Raw genomic sequence first — 21,302 nt, 5'->3', positions numbered from 1 at the left:
CAGATAAAACATGCTAGAAATACAGGTATCGAATTTAGATAGAATTTATCACAGTTTTGGGAGATAGAATAGAGCTTTTAGGAGTTTGAGTCGCAAAGAAGGCAGACGAGACAATGTAGGGATCCAGTAAGATTATATTAACTAGTATGAATTTCGAGAGGGTTATCTAAAGTACATGTTAGGATACTTTGATGCCAAACGGAAATAGACCCCGTGCACCTGGTGTGAGTGCGGTGAGGTGTGAAGGGTCAAGGGTTATTGCCCTAGAAGAAACACTCTAGAAGTCAGGTGTCAAATTTTATTATAGAGATATTACATCAATTGTTTGGCGAGGGGGAAGGGGCTGTCAGGACAGTTTCTAATACAGTTCAAGTCAGAGAAGCAGACAGACAAGACGTGACTTGCAAAGTAGAAATCTAAGAGAATAATTTCCTCAAGACCTGTTTGTGTGTTGAGCATTTTTAAGGCTAAATAAGAAAATTAAGTAAGAATAAATTAATTTCAGGCTTATCTTTTAGTCTCTCCCTTTTGTAAACATACTTCTGTCCCAAATAAAACCTTTGAAACCGCAACAAGTCTCTATTGTTTCCATTTAAACAGACGATCAACTGGACAATGTAAACCGAGAACAATCCGCAGGGAAAAGCAATGGCTGCGCATGTATGTAAAAAAAGACTTTTATTAACTGATTATTTATTGATTGCTCACTGGCAACAAGTGCAGCAAAAATATGTTTACTGCAAAAGATGTGTGAACAGGTTATTCAAGTTTGTTTGATTATTGTTTATAAAGATATTGCTAGCATGTATTGGGCAGATTTTATTCTGACTTTCAAACTAATCTATCTCTCGCCAGGTCCTTATTTATCCCTCTTTCTCCCAAGTGCATCCTTATTGCATCCTCACATGTTCTCCTGTGAACAAGACAAGCTACATTAACTATACACAACATATTACATTACCTTATAATATTATATGGGTATATATATTAAATCCCAATTATATATATATATATATATATATATATATACTAGCAGGGACACCTGACACCTCCTGGGATTGAATGAGAATCAACAAATATTTCACACTCCCATGTTTTAATGTCATCAACATCGGTGAAATTAGCCATTTTTAAATCAAATCGATTAACTGCCTGCTCTAGTTGGGGACCCATCGTGGTGCACCGGGAGGAAGCTTCACATGCCTCCTTGCAGTGACTTACTTCACAATACATTGGGATGGTGCACACCATTTTTCAAGGTTAAAATCAAAGGTCAAGGTTATAACCTGTTTATATATACTCCTCTACAGCCCACACCACTGGACCGATCATGACCAAACCTGACATGATGATGGCCTCCAATCTAGGGATGATGCACATCATTTTTCAAGGTCAAAGGTTAAGGTGATATTTAGTGTGGCTCTTCATAAATTCCCCCATCTAGGAATGATACACACCAAGTTGGGGTTAGTCACAATCCCGGGGGCCATCACCATGGCGCTGGCTAACTTCTTTGTGAATTTGAATCAGATCATTCTCCTCCACCCTCATCTTCTTAGTCAATTAAACTAGCAATACACAGGAAAAAAATTGAATTGGCTTAACATATTTCGATAATGGCATACATAGAAAGAGCTTGATAAGCTAAGAAAGAATCCTTTTAAATTTTTAAAATCCGATTAAAATTAAGGAAGCTATGACTATTTTTGTACCTTGCACATTTTGATATTTTCCCCTCATAGGCATTTTGTCACATTTTTTATACTATTTTTCAGTAAAAATGTTATATCTTTGTTAAAACACAAGATTAAGCAATGAAATTTGCTATATAAGTGTATTTTTGTGCAAGGAATCAAAATATGCGACTGAAAATCTCCAGAAATTAATGGTTTCCAAATAATCTGCAGTAAATGCACATAAATATGCTGCAATTCCTTAAAAATGTCATGTATCCATTATAAGAAATGAAGTTAGAGAACTCAAATTGTAATGAATTGTAATGCATTTTATGTACATAAAACTGAAATCTAAACCTAAGACTGTTTAAAAATGAGTATACTGCAATATTTCTCTGGTATTAATGTAGATTAATACTTTCTATTACCCCCTACCCATCTGAACACCTCTCCAAAATATATACAACTAGCGGGGGTGCCCGGCATTGCCTGGGTGTTTAGAGGTGTGCGTGTTGGGTGGGAGGGGGTTCAAAACATATATACATATATATATATATATATAAACAATGTTAAAACTTCTTAAAAAGAAATCGCTGTCCGGGTGTTTGTATGTGGGGGGGGGGGTTAAAAAAAAATAAATAAATAACAGTTTTGGTAAGTAGTTAGGATCGAACCCGAAGGTGGAAAAGTTGCCCGGGTGTTTTTCAGTGTGTGTGTGTGGTCAGGCAGGAGTGGGGGTGTTAATGAAAACCTAAGAATAAGCAAAGTAAAAAAAAAAAAAAACAGAAAAACGAACGTTAAAAAACCCTGCTTAGTGGGGGGGGGGGATACCCGGCGTTGCCCGAGTGTTTGTAGGGGTGTGTGGTTGTTAATGAAAACGTAAGAATAATCAAAGTAAAAAAAGAAAGAAGAAAGCGGATGGGTACCCGGGCGGTGGAGGAGAGGGGAGGGGGTAATCAAAACATTGAAAAAAAAAAAAAACTAACGTAAGGCAAACGAACGATGTTAAATCTAAAAATCGAGAAAACAAAAAAGAAAACAGAACATTAAAACCAAAAAAAAAAAAAAACGTGAAAAATGGCTTAAATAAGCCTGTTTCGATATTAAAATTTAACAAAATCGGTGGGTACCCGAGTGTTTTTGGGTGTGTGTGGTCGATCGGGGGTGGGGGTGTTAATGAAAACCTAAGAATAAGCGAAGTAAAAAAAAAAAAAACAGAAAAACGAATGTTACGTGAAAAAATGGCTTAAATAACACTGCTTCAATATTAAAATTAAAAAAAAAAAAAAATCTCACACCACGATTCGAACCCAAAACGTTTAGATAATGGCCCAACGCTCTAACCAACTGAGGTAACACGACGTACATGAAATTTAGCCAGTTCTTCAACTATGTAAACTAAACCAGGTCATGACGTCATCTGACTCATGCGTAGAACCAATCTTGTCATGAGAGGACGGTTCTTGTTGACCCCCCCCCTGTAGAAAATTGTTGATTTCAGGGTGAAAAAATGAACGTTTTTGGCGAATTTTTCAATATTTTTCGGGCGAAGGATGGAGCTTCAATATGATACCAAGTTTATCAATTTTTGTTCTGTCTGTCAAAAGTTTTTAGCGGACACACAAACACACATACAAACATAAGCGGGGCAATGTTGGCAGCTGGTTTGGCTGCCCCATACCCGGCATTACAATCTTCAAAGGAAGAAAAATAAATAAAAAAAAAAAAAACATACATACACACATTTTCGCTTTTATATATTATAGATTACGTGTGAACACCTTGAAAAACTTTAATGAAAGATAAACAAGTATTATTTTCAAATTTAATGTAAAATGATTTCCTGTTTTGAACCATTCCAGCATTTTAGGGCAGTTAACCTTTTCTTTTTTTTCCTATGGTAGATACATCCTGAAGGTTTTTTTCTAGAAGGCGATTATGTGTGGTTTTAAGAGAGTGTTTTTGTGCAATTATGAGAAAGTGAGGAAGTTGCCATTCTGACTTTGGGTTAATGATAGGGGTAAGGGAAATTATGTATGAACATCCTGAAGACTTGATAGAAAAAAAACAAAAACAATTTTAGAATTTAGAGTTGGGTTGGTTTCACATAAATTTAATGTAAAATAATTCACCATTTCGAGACCATTCTAGTGTATTAGGACAGTTGACTAATTTATATTTTTATGGGAGATTTAATCATGTGCACTTTTCTTTAAGGAAACATATTCTTTTTTACACTTATATGTAGCTTACCAAGGAATTTTGTTTGGTGGGGAGCTCTGCCACTCGGACTTAACATTATTGTTAGGGCTAAACCTTCAAGAGGAGACATACCTAGGAGTAGACGTAGGATTAAGCAAACTTTTTTTTTGTTAAGAGAGCATTTGACACCTATTGTGAGACTTTTCAAGAATTACGATAAACAGACAAAAATAAATGTTATTTAAAACAAGTGACGTCACCAACAGAAAATGTGACCTTTGGAAAAATATCAAGTATTTTTGTCCCACCTATTTGAATAGTTAAAAAAACAAAAAAAAAAAAAAAAACCTTTTTGCTAAAGCTGAAAAATTGTTCACAAATTTTGAATGAATTTAATTTGGATTTTTAATTACATTTTATGTCTTTTTTCTTTTATTTTTTAACTGAGAACTCTCTTTAAATATCAGAAAACATTTTAAAAGAGATAAAAAATTTTTAAAATATATAGAAGGGTTGTACCACTCATACACGTGAACCAAAAATAATCATTTCAGTGCACATCTTCGGTTGTTCAAAGCAAAACACAATATTTTAAAAATTTGACCACTATCCAAATTTTTCAATATTTATATGGTTGATAACAAAATAGCTCTAACTAAACACTAAGAATTTTTTTTTATAACCAAATCTTCAATTGAAAAAAAAAAAAATAAATAAATAAAAATTCGATCTGGAATAAAAAATCAACAACGAAAAAAACATCTGCTTACAGCCGTGCTTTTGCTGCTGATGATGATGATGTTATTACTAATACTACAGTCTACAACCAAACTTTAAACGATTTTTTTTTTTTCCGGATATCATATTTTTAAATTGGTACCTACCACGAAAGACAGTAATGTACAATTATTTTTTTAACGGATAAACATAGTAAAAAGATTGTTTTATTTAACAGTTGGTGCCCGAAGAAATTTTTTTTTCAAAATTTTCCATACTCATCATGTTGAAATCTTTTTTTAACGCAACAAAATAAAATAAGTGGTCAAACATATTTCGGACACCCAAAACTATTAAAAGCAACATCTCTTCTGGCTAGTTTCCAAATTTCATGAAAAAATTCTTAATACAAACGCGGTACGAGCATTTACAAATCGGAGGGGGGGTGGGGGGGTTTACAAAATCTTACCGAAAACGCGGTTTTATGATGTTCACATTTTTATCATTTTATTTGCTTAGAACTCTAATAATGTACATTATATATTTTTTTATTTATTAATTTATTTAAAAGTATATTCATTTCCGAACTAAACAGTGGTGTTCTGAAGGCTTAAACTGCTTTGGTTTGTAAAATATGACTATTTTAACAGAAGTCCCTTGAAATCTGTGATTATCCTAGGCGCTTTATCGTCCATGTGTTAATTAAACAAATGTTAACCATTGTGATTCTTTGTAATTGTTTCAATTTTTATGTGTAACACTATGTTTCAACTTTGATAGAATCTATTTGCTTCATAGTTGGATTTCAGTCACTTCAGGGGATAGTTAAAAAATTTTAAACACCTTAAGAAATAATTGCTCTTACAACATCCACTTACTGCAAGGGTGCCCATGAAGTGGGTACCTGAGCATGCAGCAAAGTCACACGCGAAATGTGAGTATTTTTGCTAGTATATATACATATATATAGGTAGGCTTGAGGTAGTATATATACATATATATAGGTAGGCTTGAACTAGTATATATACATATATATAGGTAGGCTTGAGGTAGTTGCCTGTCTAGCCGCACTGATGAGCTGTGAAACAGCGAAACAGTACTGTATGTGGATGACTACATATATATATATATATATATATATGATCAGTGGAGCCTCTAGATATGAAAGACTGCTTATAAAATTTTCGGCATACGAGACGTGATACGAAAAAGTTTTTGTCTCTTTATAAGAAAAAAAAAACATTTTCGGGATACAAAAGATATAAGTGACAGAAAGACTATTTTTCCGGCATGTAATTATTCAAAAACATTTTTTAAATCAGGGTTTATTTGATTTAAAATTTTTTTAGTAATTTTCTGAAAATATTTGTCTTGATTTTTATCTGGAAAATATTTTTTTTTTGTACTTGAATTTATTTTTTTCTACACTCTACCCTGTTATGACTTACTGTATGAATTAAGTTTTGTACTTGTAAGTTGGAAAAAGGTTCTTGGTCTATTCGTATAATTTAATTTAGTTCGAATGTCTACACATAGTATGCAGTGTCCTGTTTTGTCCCACGACAGCTGCTGGCATGTGGTCTTGTGTTTTTCTTGCATGAAGACGTGATAACTGCTATCTCCGAGTTAAAGCAAGGGAGGCAACTTTGCCTTTACAGAAAAGAGAGTTATTTCCCTTTGACCATGTTATTGCCCTAACACACCGCATAAATAAAAGTTATTTTAAAAAATGGAAAATTAATTAACGCCTTATAATTTTTACTACATTTGAAATATTTGTATGGAATGAGAGGAGTTTGTTATTATTTTTCTTAGAAATCGCAAATTAGTTGTAAGAAAATAAATAATCCATTGAGTCCTTTTTCTTCCACGCATCTGCGTACCCACAGATTTGATTGAGATCATGAGTAATGGTTAAAATAATGATTAAAAAAATTCTGTTATTAAACAGAATTTTATATTTAAAAACAAATTGTAAGTTGATTTTTTAAAAATAAATTTGGTATATTTATATTTTAAACTCATTGTTCTTTGCGTGATAAATACAGCCCCAAATATCGGAACATCATTTCTATAAACGAACTTAAATCAATGCCATTTAATGAATTCTTTCAATAGGGGCGGCGGAGGTCTATAATACTCGTATGCTGTAAATGTCCTTTTTGGGGTGCTTTTGTTATCAGAATCAGAATTGGTAATTGTATAGGAAATCAGGGAAAAATATTGGAATCGTCCAATCATTAATATATATACACACATACACAATAAATTTAGACTTATGATCATCATCATATTCAGTTTGACATCCATTTTGCATTCCGTGTTATTTTGCCGATATATTTACGTTGTTGTATTGCATTTGTTTGTAAATTATTAATTTTTATTTTATAATTGTTTTCTAGTGTTATTCTTTTTTTTCATTTCATGCGGTCAGTTTATTGTTGTATTAAAGTACTTTTTGGTTATATTGAAGTTTTTAGCTTTAAAGATGCCTACCATTTAAATAACATTATCTTAACTAAATTAGTTATAGTTTTATAAAAAATTGATTCAATTACTTATATAATGACCAAACAATAGCCTACCATAATTGTTGTCTTGCAGACCAGTAATAATCAAGACAAACACAACACTGGTATAATCAACAAAGGTAGGTTACAGAAGTACACATGATTCTGTGGCCATAACTGCCACAAATCACTATATCGATGTTTAGATGTAACTATATTTATAGTCTTTGGGTAAATCCATTATTCCTGACATGGGTAGATTAGTTTACTTCAGGGATATCCAAAGTTCTCGACTGGGTGGCGGAGGTGGTAGCATATTACTGACTTTTTAGAGCTATGCAAATCAAAATAAACAAAATTGACCTGGACATGTTTTATACCGTTTTGTTAATTAGCTTTGCTTTTTAGTGAAACTGGTTCTCCCAGACCTCATTTTTTTTTAAATCATTTTCTGAACAAAAAGAGAAGCCACTACACTATTTTGACGCATTTCCAATTTTTTCAATTTTTCCTGAATATTTTTCCATTTTCAATAATAGCTCCACAGAGCAGCTTAAAGAATTTGGTGGGCCAGATCTGGCCCGCAGGCTCTAGTTTGGAGATCCCTGGCTTATTTCATAACAATAATAGTATACCCTTATTACTGTTTGGTTATTAAAGTGGACCAAATTGCTATAAAGCTATAACTAATTCGGTTAAGATAATTTTGTTTCAATGGAAGCTGATCTTAAAACTGAAAAATTCAATAGAACCACATTTTCAATTTTCTTTCACAAAAACACTCGTCTAGCTAAAACCACTATCAATAATTTCCCACACTCTATCTGTGCCTAAACCTAAATGAACAAAGCTTCTTTCTTAGAACTGCATAAATGTGGAACTCTCTTCCGATTGCCTGCTTTCCAACTGACTACAATCTGATTGTCTTCAAGTCCAACATAAACAAGTTCTTGATGAACCACGCTCCTAAATAATCCAATGTACAAACTTCCCACTACGCTATAATCACATTGACTAATGTATACTCATTAACCCTTATCCTCGAGTGGCCTCCGGGCCTTGATAAGTGGTGATTCCTGTGTAAAAAAAAATGTAGATATTTGGGATAGGCAACATGTAATGTGACCTTTTGGCTGTGATCATAGCGTAGTATTTGTTTTAACTGTGGCAGGCAAAGTCAAGAGTCAAAACATTATTATTATTATTAATTGATGGATTCGAGCGATGGTGGGTCGCTGGATCAATTATTATGATTAGAAAAATAAACAATTCGATTTGGAAAAAGTGATTGACAGCTGAAATAATAAACAACTACAAAATTGTGATTTTAGAAAATACAGAATAACAATTTTTGGTTTGGATAAACAAATAATCAGATTTATGTTATGTAAGCGGTTGGGGTCTTAGACACGTGATGACATGTAGATTATGGGAGTTTCTAGTTAATCGTTAGCTGAACATCAGAGAAAATGGACGATTCATAGGGGGAGTTGGTCTTTCCATGATGTAGGGAGTGGCATTTTCTCAAGCAGCCAAGATGTGAAGATGTTGTAATCTCTGAAAATGCCGGCCGGAATCATGAAAATAAATGTTCGTAAATAATTCAGGTTTGTGTTGTGTTTATTTACACCTGTTAAAAGAACTTTTTGTCTACAACTGTTTTGATACGTCCACGTCAATCGTTTCCTGCTAGAACTGTTGCATAAATGTTAAAATATGTACACTAGAAAATCAACTAAATGATACGATGTATATACATACACGCATTTACACATACATGAATATACAGATAAAATATAAACTCCACTATTCAACATGTATGTCATTTTGGAACATACTCATATACACACACAACATAACACACGTATGTACTTCTCGGGGGTGGGGTACTAATTCTTACAACTTTTTATATACTTTCTAGATTGTAATATCTCTGATTTACGAAATGAGGTTGTGTATATCTTTTATTTGAGCAACTTTTATGTTACAAAATTCGCACTGTGATTTCATTTCTCTATGGCGTGATGTTTGACCTAGAAAATCACACGTTGACATTCGTTTAACCATCTGCTTTTTTAAACGTTTAATTTCAACCATTCTCACTTCTCTCCCCTGGTAGCGTTGTGGTAAGTTATCAGGCTATTCGCGTCAAGGCTTCAGGTTTGAGCCTACCTCCCTACCAAAACTTTTTTTTTTCTTTTACACCTACAAACACCCAGGCAACGCCGGGCACATCCACTAGTTTCTCATAAAAGACCACGATTAATTTCTTATAAAAGAAGAACTAAAATTAATTCTTGCTTACTTTAGCTTTAAAAATGGTCAACGAATGAACAGGTCTTGAGGAAATTTCTCTTAGATTTCTATATTGTTAGTTGTTTCCTCACCGCCTCGAAAACTGTTCTAATTCTCGAACATGTTTCTAGCATGTCTCGTCTATGGAACTAACCACTGAACATTCACATCAATCATGCTATGTGCACTGGACGCATCTGTTCACCGCAAGCCCATTCTAACATGTAACACTTCCGAAATTCATACTAGCTATCATAATCTCTACCTACCATGCAATGGACATGGTGGTTGTGGCATTCACCCTCAGTCGGTTGGGATAGCTCTTTCCAAATAATTCATCACATATCGAATACTGACTGAGTAGGCATGGTGATCCAAAGCTGCTTCCATTGAGCGCAAGCCATTTCTGTTTCTAGTGATGACCCCCATAAAGGTGAGGGCCTGGAATCAGTTCAGTATCCATCCGAGCCAGGTTTTGAGTTGTCCACCACACCGTTTCTATCAACCTGATGGTGATGCTGGGTCGATGACTTCACAGATGAAGTCTACCTACCAAACATTAGTGTTGCACAAATTTACGAGGGGCGTGCAATAAGTAATGCCCCTGACCCACTTCCCATAGCAGGAGAGCAATGAAACTTGGCACAGTTATTAGTCTTTCTCTACATAGGAACCACCCAGAGTTATGCATTTCTCCCATCGTTTGATGCAGCTCTGGAGACCGTTTTTGTAGAACACCTCAGGTTGGTCCTACAACCACGACGTGACTTCAGAAATCAAGGCTGCATCATCTGGAAAACGCTTTCTTTTCAAAAACAACCTCATGGCTGGGAAGAGGTGAAAGTCAGAGGGTGCAAGGTCAGGAAAGTAGGGAGGATGGGACGATTTCATAAACACACGCCCGTGCTTCCGATTTGACGATATACGAGTTGTGGACCGGAGCGCTGTCCTGCAGGAGGAGGGTACCTTTGCTGATTTTGCCCCGCCTCTTGATTTTGATAGCTTCCCTTAAAAGTGAAACATAATAGGCTCCTGTAATTGTGGTACCCTTTGCCAGGAAATCTGTCATCACTACTCCATCCTGGTCCCAGAAGACTGTGAGCATGACCTTGCCAGCAGAGGGCTGCACCCTTGCCTTCTTTGGAGGTGGTGAGTCCAAGTGCTTCCACTGCATTGACTGGGCTTTGGTCTCTGGATCATAGTGATGAACCCAGATTTCATCCTGTGTAATCAGTCTTTTGAAAAACTTTGACTAATCTTCTTGGCACATCTCCAAATTCATCCTCAAGCACTCAACACATTCTCGCTTCTGGAATGGTGTCTGGCAGACACCTTATGCATATGCAAATGGTCATGAATGATAGTTTCCACAGACTCTGTACTAATCTTGACATCTTGGGCTATTTGGCAAATAGTAATGCACCGATCTTCCAAAATGGCAGCCTCAACTTGACAAACAGATGCTTCATCAATGACAGAAGCGGGGTGACCAGGTCTGGGAGCTGTTTCCACAGACTTCCAGCCATGTTTGAATTCACGGTGCCAGCATTTTACAAGGTCATATGATGGGGCATTATCACCACAAGTTTCTTTCATTTCATCAAAAGTCTCCTGTGGTGTGCGTCCTTTCAAATACAAAAACCGGATCACTGCTCGACATTCAACAGGCTCCATTTCACACCTGACTCAGTTCAAACACCTATAAAACAGAAACCACAATTAGTTCAGAGCTGTAATTTGCCACATAACCCGTAGAGATAGAAATCATTGCACATGCAAAATTTCAGCATTACTTATTGCACGCCCCTCATACTTGTGATAGAAGAATGGGTTAGTAGTATAATGGATGATGGAAACACTAATGACATTATCTTTCTGAACTTTTTCAAAGGCTTTGTCAATCACAGATTACTTCTATATAAACCCAACACTTATGACCTCCATGAATCGAGAGAGGATAAGATATTTTCTTAAATCCGTTATTTGAGATAGATGCTTGCAGTAGTGTTCTCTAAGGCTCTGTACTGGGTCCTATACTGTTTCTATTTTATATCAACAACATACCCTAAGTGATTGGTAGAAATATCCTCCTATTAGAAGATGATGTTAAATTAGTAGCCTGGAAGGTTAGGGTTAAGGTTAGGGTTAACATCATGAACTGACAATTTGGGTGTTCCAAGTTCGAACCCAGTTCGTTCCACAAAAATCACTTTCACTTAGGATGTTGGCAACCTTCTCGTGGTCCATTCTGCAAGTATCTAATGTTTTTTTAGAAAGAATTCTGACTAGAAAATTATTAGGGAAACCAATGCTAACAATAGAATCTTTGGATTCATACGATGATGATATAGGGATGAAACTGACAATTTTAAGTCCAGCCTTCATTATGCCTGAAAATAGCCCATTCAATGGGACGTATACCTCAATGTCGATAAATGCTGTCATATTGAAGTGAGTTTTCTTTTGACTAAATTCTTACTTTTGACGGTGATATGATTCTGTGCAAGGAGGCAAACAAAGAAAAAGGTCCCTATTTTCTGGTTGACTTGTCCTTCGATTTCCTATGGCAGCCTGTCCAAATCAAGAAACAAACAGCACTATTTTTCTGCAAACTCATTCCGAATATATTTTCCCCATTTTTAGAGTATGGTATCCAAGCCTATGCTTCATATCTAATATGTAATATCCAATATCTGAAGCAAGTTCATTTCTCTCTGACAGGTTCATAAGAGTAATGACTGATGGACAGAAATCAGAAGCTCACAGTATTAATGCTGGAGTCCCTCGGAGGTCTATCCTCGGCCAAACTCTCTTCCTGATCTACATCTCTCAAATCATATCCTAAGATCATTCGTTGACATTTATGTTGACAACACTACCATCCATGGCAACACTTCAAAGGTCATAAATGACCAAGTTCTCTCTGATTCTATCTCCTCTGATCTTGAGCATGTGATACAATAAAGAAAGAGGCAGCTGATTAATTTTAATTCATCTAAAACCAAGCTTTTATCTTTACATCATCAACCCTCTAATCCCCGTCTGGCATTAATTGAAATGAATGGCTCTCGTCGTGGGGAAGCTCCATGTTTTAACAAGCTTCTGGGTCTGACCTTAACTCCTGATCTTAAATGGAACAATCCGTTGCCAAGATCACTGGAAAAGTGGGATCATTTTACTGCTCCAGTAGACATCTCACTGCTGATGCAATTCTCTACCTATATAAGAGCCAGGTACACACAAGGATGGAGTGCTGTTACTACATCTGGGCAAGAGCTGGTAGAAAGACCTTATCCTGCCTCGAGAGAGTTCAAAATAGACTTTGTAGCCTAGTGCAGGGTGCCCTTTTCTCTTCTCTGCAAACTCTTTCCCAGACATTGCGAGCCTCTCTGCTTTACCGTTATTTTCATGGCAAGTGCTTGTCTGAGCTTCAATCTATAGTCCCCTTTCACCAAACTTTCACGAAACACACTTGTCTATCTGAAACTACTATCAATAATTTCCTCCACTCTTTATCTGTGCCTAAACTTAAATATTGATTCCATGAACAAAGCTTCTTTCTTAGAACTGCACGCCTGTGGAACCCTCTTCTGTTTCCCTGCTTTCTAGCCAACTACAATATGGTTGTCTTCCAGGTCAACATAAACAAGCTCTCGATGAGCCGTCCCCTTAAATAATCCAATTTACCAAATTTCCACTACGAACAATTACTAAAATATTGTCCCATTGACTACTGGACACTCATTAATGTTTATCCTCGAGTGGCCTCTAGGCCTTGATAAGCAGTGACTTCTTTTGAAAAAAAAAAAAAAAAAAAAAAAAGGATTAGCTAATTGAAAAGTGCAGTGTCTATGGGATTTGCTATATAAAAGCTGACTCCAGAAACTTAACCTTTGAGCACCGATTACACAGTGATCTCATTTTGACTTATTACGATGTGTAAGAAATTTCTTTCCCATACGCCCAATTTCCTCCCTGCAGATAGCAAATGAAATTCCACAAACAAAGCCATACCTTTAAACTCAAATTTTATTCACAATGTATCAGAAATGAAAGATCTTTGGTCACGGTAAGTCCTTTGCAAAAACAGTGGCTGAATTTGCTATCCATACGCATGGAGCCTTTAGTTTGATTCGTCTGTGGGAATGTTAGTTCGGGTTTCCTTTTAGAAGGATCCATGTTGTACATGGTGAACACAGTGTGAATGTTGGCGCCCAATACGGCATATTTTGGGACCTCGTCGTCTCTGGAAGAAATAGGAATAAATTCCCATAATCAAATATATCATGCCGAACACTGTAGAATATCCTCATTGGGTAGAATAAGTTCAGCAATTATGTTGTCTCTGTATTTAGAGAAATGCCCTTCGTTCACTCACTGTTTGGTGTCCAAGAAGGTAAAATCCTGGCACTCTAGACAGAGCGCCGCTGTTGTGAGTCTGCTGGTTACCATGTTCATTCTCAGACTGAAAAAATAATACATGAATACAAATTGGCGCCAGACAAGATTTGGCGCATTCAAATTAAACCAATGACAGAGCGGCTTACAAAGCATGTAGGCGGCCAAAAACAATATGGTGGTTGTACATGGAAAATTTCTCACACATGTCAGACCAAAACCAGAAAGAGGTATAAGTGAGCATCAGCAGAAACTGTTTCACCAAAGGTTTCGATTGAACCGGAAGAGGGCTGCTTTCGCAATCAGGATTTATGGAGTGTGGAATGGACTTTCATACGTCGTAATTGCACCAGTGACATAGCAATTTAAGGCAAATTTGAACAAGTCCTGGCCTACTCTATTCACTAAATTTCTATCATTGTTTCCTACATGGTCACTGAAAAGTACTGGTTTCATTTTTTTATCAAATTTAGTGAATTGAAATGCAATAATACACAAAATAAAATGCAGCAATGTAAATATATCAAGAAAAAATAAGATTTAAAAATAAAATCAATGAATGTTTTATCCTTTTTTCTGGCACTTCTGCATGACAGTGACATGAGGCGAATGTGTTTATTTTAGTCTCAAGAACCGTCGACAGATGTCACTTGCCAGCCAAAGATCAGGAGTCGATAACTCTTCCTTTTGAAAAAGTGCGTGCAAACTAAAATTATATTTTGCTACATTTTTATACAATCTTTCTGCACAAAAAAAAAAAAATTCTTAAACCTCTATAAACGTTTCATATTTTTAAAATTCTATTTTGCTACATTGACAAACTAAAATTATATTTTGATACATGAAATCACTCATGGAAAAGAAATTATATTAATACATTAAAATTATATTTTGATACATTTTTTATTCAATGTTTCGAGTTTCATATATTTTTGTTATTTATTTCGTTATATATTTTTGCGTTATCGTAAACACTTGTTTATATTTGAGGTTCACAACGCTAGCTGTCATTTTTCTTTCAAAGAACGGGGGTCAATAACTCGTCTCTGTTGCTAATATGTCACTGTCATGCAGAAGTGCCGAAAATTATAGTTAAAAAGGTGAAAGTGCACCGGGGGGGGGGGGGGGCACCCGGAGACTTACCTTTAAGAAGTTGATTACAGGAGGGTTGAAAATAAGAAAATGCCTTTGGAAATAAACACCCCGAACCTTCCCATGTTAAGAACGGCTTTCGGAATAAACACATTTTGCAGGTTAGACAACCAGTGCAGTGCACATTAACCGTCTTCGGGTGGTCCCCCCGTGCACTTTCACATCAATGCCATTTCCCCAAATTTTCCGTAAAAATTACTTTTTAACTATAATTTTCTACTTGATGAATTTTCATAATCTTTTATGTGCTAATGCAGAGAGTGATCCGCGCTATTTTTTAAATCGTATTTCCACGTTTAATTAAACTTTTATGGTTTTTTTTTTTTTCAATTGTAAGGTTAAAGTCCAGAATAGATACAAAACACCCTCCCCTCCCCCATGTTAAGAATGGCTTTTTAAATAATAACGTTATTATTTCAGCACGGATCACTCTCTGCAGGAGTACCATTTTTTAATATAGTACTATTTTCGACATGACAATGAAGTACTGTTGTTTATGCTTATACATATTTTTAAAAATCGACTCTATATTAACAAACACTCATTATGTAGAAATCCATTTTTAATATGAGGAGAGAGGGGGCTATTTAAAAAAAAACAAAAAAAAAACAAACCAAAAAACTATTCAATACTTTCACCTAACAATTTAATAAACGAAAGATGTAGTAAAAATTGAATTTTACTTGTAAAATCCTGCAAGAAATACAGTCCGTATTCTGCATAAGTACTCATTGTTTACTTGTTTTGAAAATAAACAAAGGCTGACGTACGCGTGAGGCCCCATAGCGAAATACGCATCGGCTCCGACGTTATACGCAGCAGCAGCGCGTTTCGGGGAATGTTCATTAATCTGGAAAAAAAAAAAAAAAAAAAAGGAAAGAATTTTGGTGTGTGTGGCGCCTTGCTTTTTTTTTTTTTTTTTTTTTCTATCTTGTCTTGAACTTTGCGCATTTCGGATTATTTTTTATTATGTTTTTTTGAGGGGTGGGGGGTGGGGTCGGGGGACTGGATTTTTTTTTTTTGTCCGGAGATTATAGTTATTTTTATTTTGGAATAAAAATAATTATCAAAACAAGAAACAGTCGTGTTCTCGTCGAGTAGGCTTTCTTTTTTTATTCAAGAAAATAAGAGGTACTTATTGATCCGTGCTGAAATAATAACGTTATTATTTAAAAAGCCATTCTTAACATGGGACAGGAGGGTGTTGCCACGTACCTATTCTGTACTTTCATCTAACAATTTAATAAAAACATATCGCCCCCCCAAAAAAAATAAATAATAAAAAATATTCAGCAAGTGGCTAATCTGGTCTTGCATCAATTTTCCTGTTAATAATTTACCTATAACTATAATCTCCAGCCAAAAAAAAATAAATAAATAATAAATAATCCGAAAAGCGCAAAGTTAAAGCAAAAAAACAACAACAAAAAAACAAAAAACAAGGACACACACGCCTTTCTTTTCAGCTTAATGAACGCTCCTTGGAACGTGCTGTGTACAACATCGGAGTCGATGCGTATTTCGCTATGGGAGCCTCAGCCTCACTCGTGTACGTCCGCCTAAACAAATTTAAAAAAATTATTATTACCTTTTTGCTGGACCCTTGGATGAAGTTTCAGGTTTATTCGGGATATTGTTGGGTCCTTTAATGTTTTGATTCGAATATAGGGGTCTTTGTTGTTGTTGTACGGGTAACGATCCAGGATTTTGTTGTTGTGGGGCAGAAATAAGAAGACCCGGTTTGCTTTTAGTTCGTCCTTCATCAGAACTTGGTTTCGGGGTTTTCGTTTCAATAGGGGGCTGAGTTTGCTGACACACAATTCGGTTTGATGATGATGATGATGATGATGATGATGATGATGGTTGTGGGTTCATACCTTTTGTATTAATCGGGAGAGCAAAAGTTTTGTTTTCGGTTTTTTTCTGCTTGGGTTTTTCTTCCTCGGGTTGTGAGATCGATTTTAATGTGTTTCTAGTTATTCCCTCGTGGTTCCCGCTAACTTGGGGAGTTGTTTTCGTGGAGGAGGACTTATTTTCTTCTCCAATGTTGTTGCTGTTTTTGGGGGGGTGCTGCTGATGTGATTGTAATGATAGCGGTGACGATGTCGACATATCAGACTGTTCTCCGCCTCCCCAAAATCGTCCGTCACGTTGTTGTGTTGTTGCTAATGATGATGACGTCATTTTAAAAGACACACTCCCCTTAGACTTAGCGGACTCATTTTCGACGTTATTATTATTATTTAATTTTGATGAGATTTTCATTGATGATGATGATGATGGTGGTGGTGGTGATGATGGTGGCGGTATTATTACAGGAGTGTCCAGGAATGGTATAGAAGCAGAGGGCCCATGAAGTTGTTTGGGAAATGAAGTCGACGAGGACAACTGTTGTGGAAGAGTCTGTTGACACGAAGAAACTGTCTTTTTGTCAACATTCTTCCATTTATTAGCAATCCGACTATTAGATTTGTTTACAGCGTTGTTGTTGTTAGCACGTCCGCCTTGGTTATTGTTATTGTTGGTATACGTGGATGTATTGTTATTGTCAGGATTAGTCACTCGAGTTTTCTCCGTCATCAGCGACGAATCCATGCCTTTATCCAAACATTTCTGATACCAGCAGGACGGGCACCTTTCAGTCGGGTCGCTCGAGCTTAAAACACACGGCCTGGTGTTTGTCGGGTTCGAATGTTGGTCACTGGTCCGTGTTTTTCGGCCAACTTTTACTTTGGCATCCCTGCTGGAGCAGACGTAGGCGAGATGTGATCTAAGTTGGATGCTCCGATTGTAAAAATCCCAACAATCTCGACATGCAAATAGACACCGAGAGGGCCCATCTCTTTTCGGTCGGCTTTCTTGGGTAAATTTTCCTTTCCTAACATTTCCGTTTCGGTCGGTGTTGTCATCGTCAGTACTTGGGGGGGTATTTTTCACGATGAAAGGTCTACCCTCCGATGAAAACCCACTGCAGATTTCACATAATCGGGAGCCGTCGGAAGCTTCGCGAGGTCCATCTTCCGCGCCTGGATTACGCCCCTGCTTTCGTTTGTACGCTTTAAAAGGCCTTGTGTCCATTACAGGAAAAATGGGGTTGTTTTTATCCGTATTCCACGGCCACTACCTAACAAAACATCACAGTCGTCCGACATGTCTACCTTCGATGGGAGATAAAACAGCGCCCCCTGGCTCGATTAGAACCGGAAGTGAAGAGTTATGATTCCTGGAAATCCAAGGCCCATAACTCTGTATTTTATGTTCATGAACCCGTGTACCTTAATGAAAACTATAAATTAAACGTTAACCTTTTCAGTTATCTTGAACTTTTTAGCTCTGCAAATGTTTGCGGGTAGTTTCGCCTCACATTGTAGCCAGTGTAGGAAAAAAAATAGTACGCCGTATTGCTTTTTTCTTGTGCGAATTTTACTTCTTTTTAGGGCGTGTGTAGATTGATGACGCATCTCAGGTGTACTGTTACTGTACTACTCTACGTGTCAGGTACCTCCAACGCGCGCCACAGTTTTAACCCCCCCCCCCATAATGAAAATGCGAGACAAAAATCGTGTTTACATTATCGACTCTTTAAAAACAACGTTCCTATTTAATGACGTGTTTAAAGCCGTAAACTGAGAAAACTTTAAAATTTTAGCATTTTTAAGTTGTAAGCAACAAACAAGTCCAATGCTTCTCTGTAGTGGAATAATATGAATGTATAAATCGCTTAAATAATTAAATAATTCGTGCAAAAGAGGAACAAGAAATTTATTTTAAAGACAAAAAAAAAATTTACACAAAATAAATTTAACCATGCATACTTGTCCATATGCGATTTTCAAAAAAAACTTCTTTTTAACACACAAAAAGAAAAAAAATATATTACTCACAGTTTGAGTTTTCACGCCTTTTTTATAATAAGCAGACGACATTTTCTTTTTTTAACAGCATAAGACTTTCTGTGCTTTTAAAGCAAATAAGCTCTACAATAATGCAAGAAACAATTTCTTTCATGGAGAGTTCTTTTTTTTTTTTTTCTTAAAATTTGTAAAAAAAGTCTATAGAAAAAAGTTCATTGGTTTCTTTTTCTTTTATTATTCTTCTTTTGAAATCTTGCCAGACAGTGGCAATTTTATGAAAAAACAAATTCAGAGGCGTCTTTTTCTCGGGAAAAATTTGGTTATGAATCTGAAAAGTAAATAGCTGAAAAAAAGAGCCTAAATAGAAGAATGTAGCTTTTGATATTCTTTTTTATTATATTTAAAAATTAAAATTCTTTCGAACTCAAGAAAACCTCCGTAACTTTCTTTTTTAGAGAATATTCTGGAACAATTCTGGTTTCAATTCTCTTAAATTCTTTTTAATTTATTATTTATCTCTTCGATAAATAATTAATATTTCTTCTTTTTAAATCTAGTCACTCTGACTTCAAAATATATATATCGGATCTCTATTCGAAAAATATTTCCCTCAGGGAAAAATAATAAATTTCTCTTTTTTCAATTTAGTCATTTTAGACTACAAAATATATATATCGGATTTTTTATCCGAAAAATAAATAAAATTCCTCTGGAATCTTATTTCAAAATTCACGGAAATATTTTGGATTTCTCCCAAAATATTTTAAAACAAATTCTTAATATTTTGACTCTGTCAAAATATTAAAAAAAAATTTTACGGAGAATTCTAGATTCGAAATTCAATCTATTATTTGAGAACAATTTGTCTCAGCCCTTAGTATCAGAATTTTTGTAGGAATTTTTGACACCCCTAACACGAAACTGCGAATACAATATAAAAATCTCGTAATTTCTCTGTTAAAAGTGGGTTATTTATTTTCTTTATGGATTATACTTCCAAAATAAACTATTACAGTTGTTTTAAAAGTAATAGAAATTTTTTTTTTTTTTTTAAAAACAGTAATGAATTTTCCGAACTCAATATTTTTCAATTTTTAAACTTTAAAAATCTATCAAAATTTTTCTATTGATTCTATTTTTACGATATTTTCAGGGTCAATGTGAAATTTTATGTTCTTTCCAATAAACCGAATATAATATTTTAGACAAACGTTTTTTTTAAATTCACGCCCCCCCCCAAGTGTCACCCATTTTGAAATGTCTATTAAAAAGTAAATAATTAATTTATGTCGGGGAGTTTTATATATCACAAATTGAAGAGAAAAGGTCAATAAATAATATATTCAAATTTAAAACAAAAAAAAAATCGCTTTTTTAGAAATTTACCTGTAAAGTCCGAAGTTTAAAACCTTATTTTATAAGAACACATTGTTTTTTTTGTCTTTTTTTTTTTTAATGAAACCTTGGTCCTTGCTCCTTTAATTGAAAAAATAATTAGGGCTTGAATTACATTTTTCGAGGAGTTATAAGCTTGGAAAGACAGGGGGTCGAATAATTCACGCCTCTCATTTTGAAATGTCTATTAAAAAGTAAATAATTATGTCGGGGAGTTTTATATATCACAAATTGAAGAGAAAAGGTCAATAAATAATATATTCAAATTTAAAACAAAAAAAATCGCTTTTTTAGAAATTTACCTGTAAAGTCCGAAGTTTAAAACCTTTTTTTTTTAAAAAAAAACACATTGTTTTTTTTTTTTGTTTTTTTTTTAATAAAACCTTGGTCCTTGCTCCTTTAATTGAAAAAAAAATTAGGGCTTGAATTACATTTTTCGAGGAGTTATAAGCTTGGAAAGATGGGGTGGAATTATTCACTATTTTCACGAAATTTCTGACACTGCTAGCCCTTCTTCGCTACATTTCTAGAAAAATTTTAACGAAGAAAACATTTTAAAAGGGTATCGATATTTTCTCCGGAAAGCAGAAAAAAATCCGAACCGATCAGTTCAGAAATATTTTCCAATCTGATAAAATTTGTTGATTTAGCTTAAAACGAAAACTCTGTTTTTCTTTTGTTTACATCACGTGACACAAAACAGCCAATGACAAAGCTCAAAAAGGTCGTCTGCTGAATTCAAATAAACCGCTCAAATTCACAAATATTGGAAAAAATCTTAAATCCGTTTTAACATAAATTTTACAATTTTTTTTTTTTTACTGAGTCTTTCTGTTTTACTTATTTATTTTTTATTTAAAAATAAAATTCTCAAAAAACATAACCATGTTTTAAAAATTTAGAAAAAATCAAATAATAGTTATATCTTCATGAAATTTTTTATATTTATTCATTATTAATTAAACTTACATAATATTAAATATATTAGATTTTTGGGGGGTTTTTTTTTTTGGTGTTATACCCGGCTCTATATTTCATGTTATGAAAACTAAACACAATAAATGTAAGTCGATAAAAATTTTCAACATTATTAAAGCTGAAAA

General features: G+C 34.9%; 1 protein-coding gene across 1 annotated transcript in view; it reads right to left on the bottom strand.

The window, feature by feature from the left end:
• LOC145255680 (uncharacterized) overlaps positions 1 to 18,430 on the bottom strand; it is a 109,650-nt gene extending 91,220 nt beyond the window's left edge. Inside the window, exon 1 of the mRNA XM_080114246.1 lies at positions 16,539 to 18,430. Coding sequence (XP_079970372.1) covers positions 16,539 to 18,028 — 1,490 coding nt within the window. The 5' untranslated portion in view covers positions 18,029 to 18,430. The remainder of the gene's footprint in view (positions 1 to 16,538) is intronic.
• Positions 18,431 to 21,302: the final 2,872 nt, after the last annotated feature.

This window comes from Euprymna scolopes, chromosome 31 (genome assembly GCF_053919585.1).
Source record: "Euprymna scolopes isolate OS-2025 chromosome 31, ASM5391958v1, whole genome shotgun sequence".
NCBI lineage: Eukaryota > Metazoa > Mollusca > Cephalopoda > Sepiida > Sepiolidae > Euprymna > Euprymna scolopes.
Note: the sequence above shows the minus strand (reverse complement) of the source record. Positions and strands in the feature narration are given on the sequence as shown.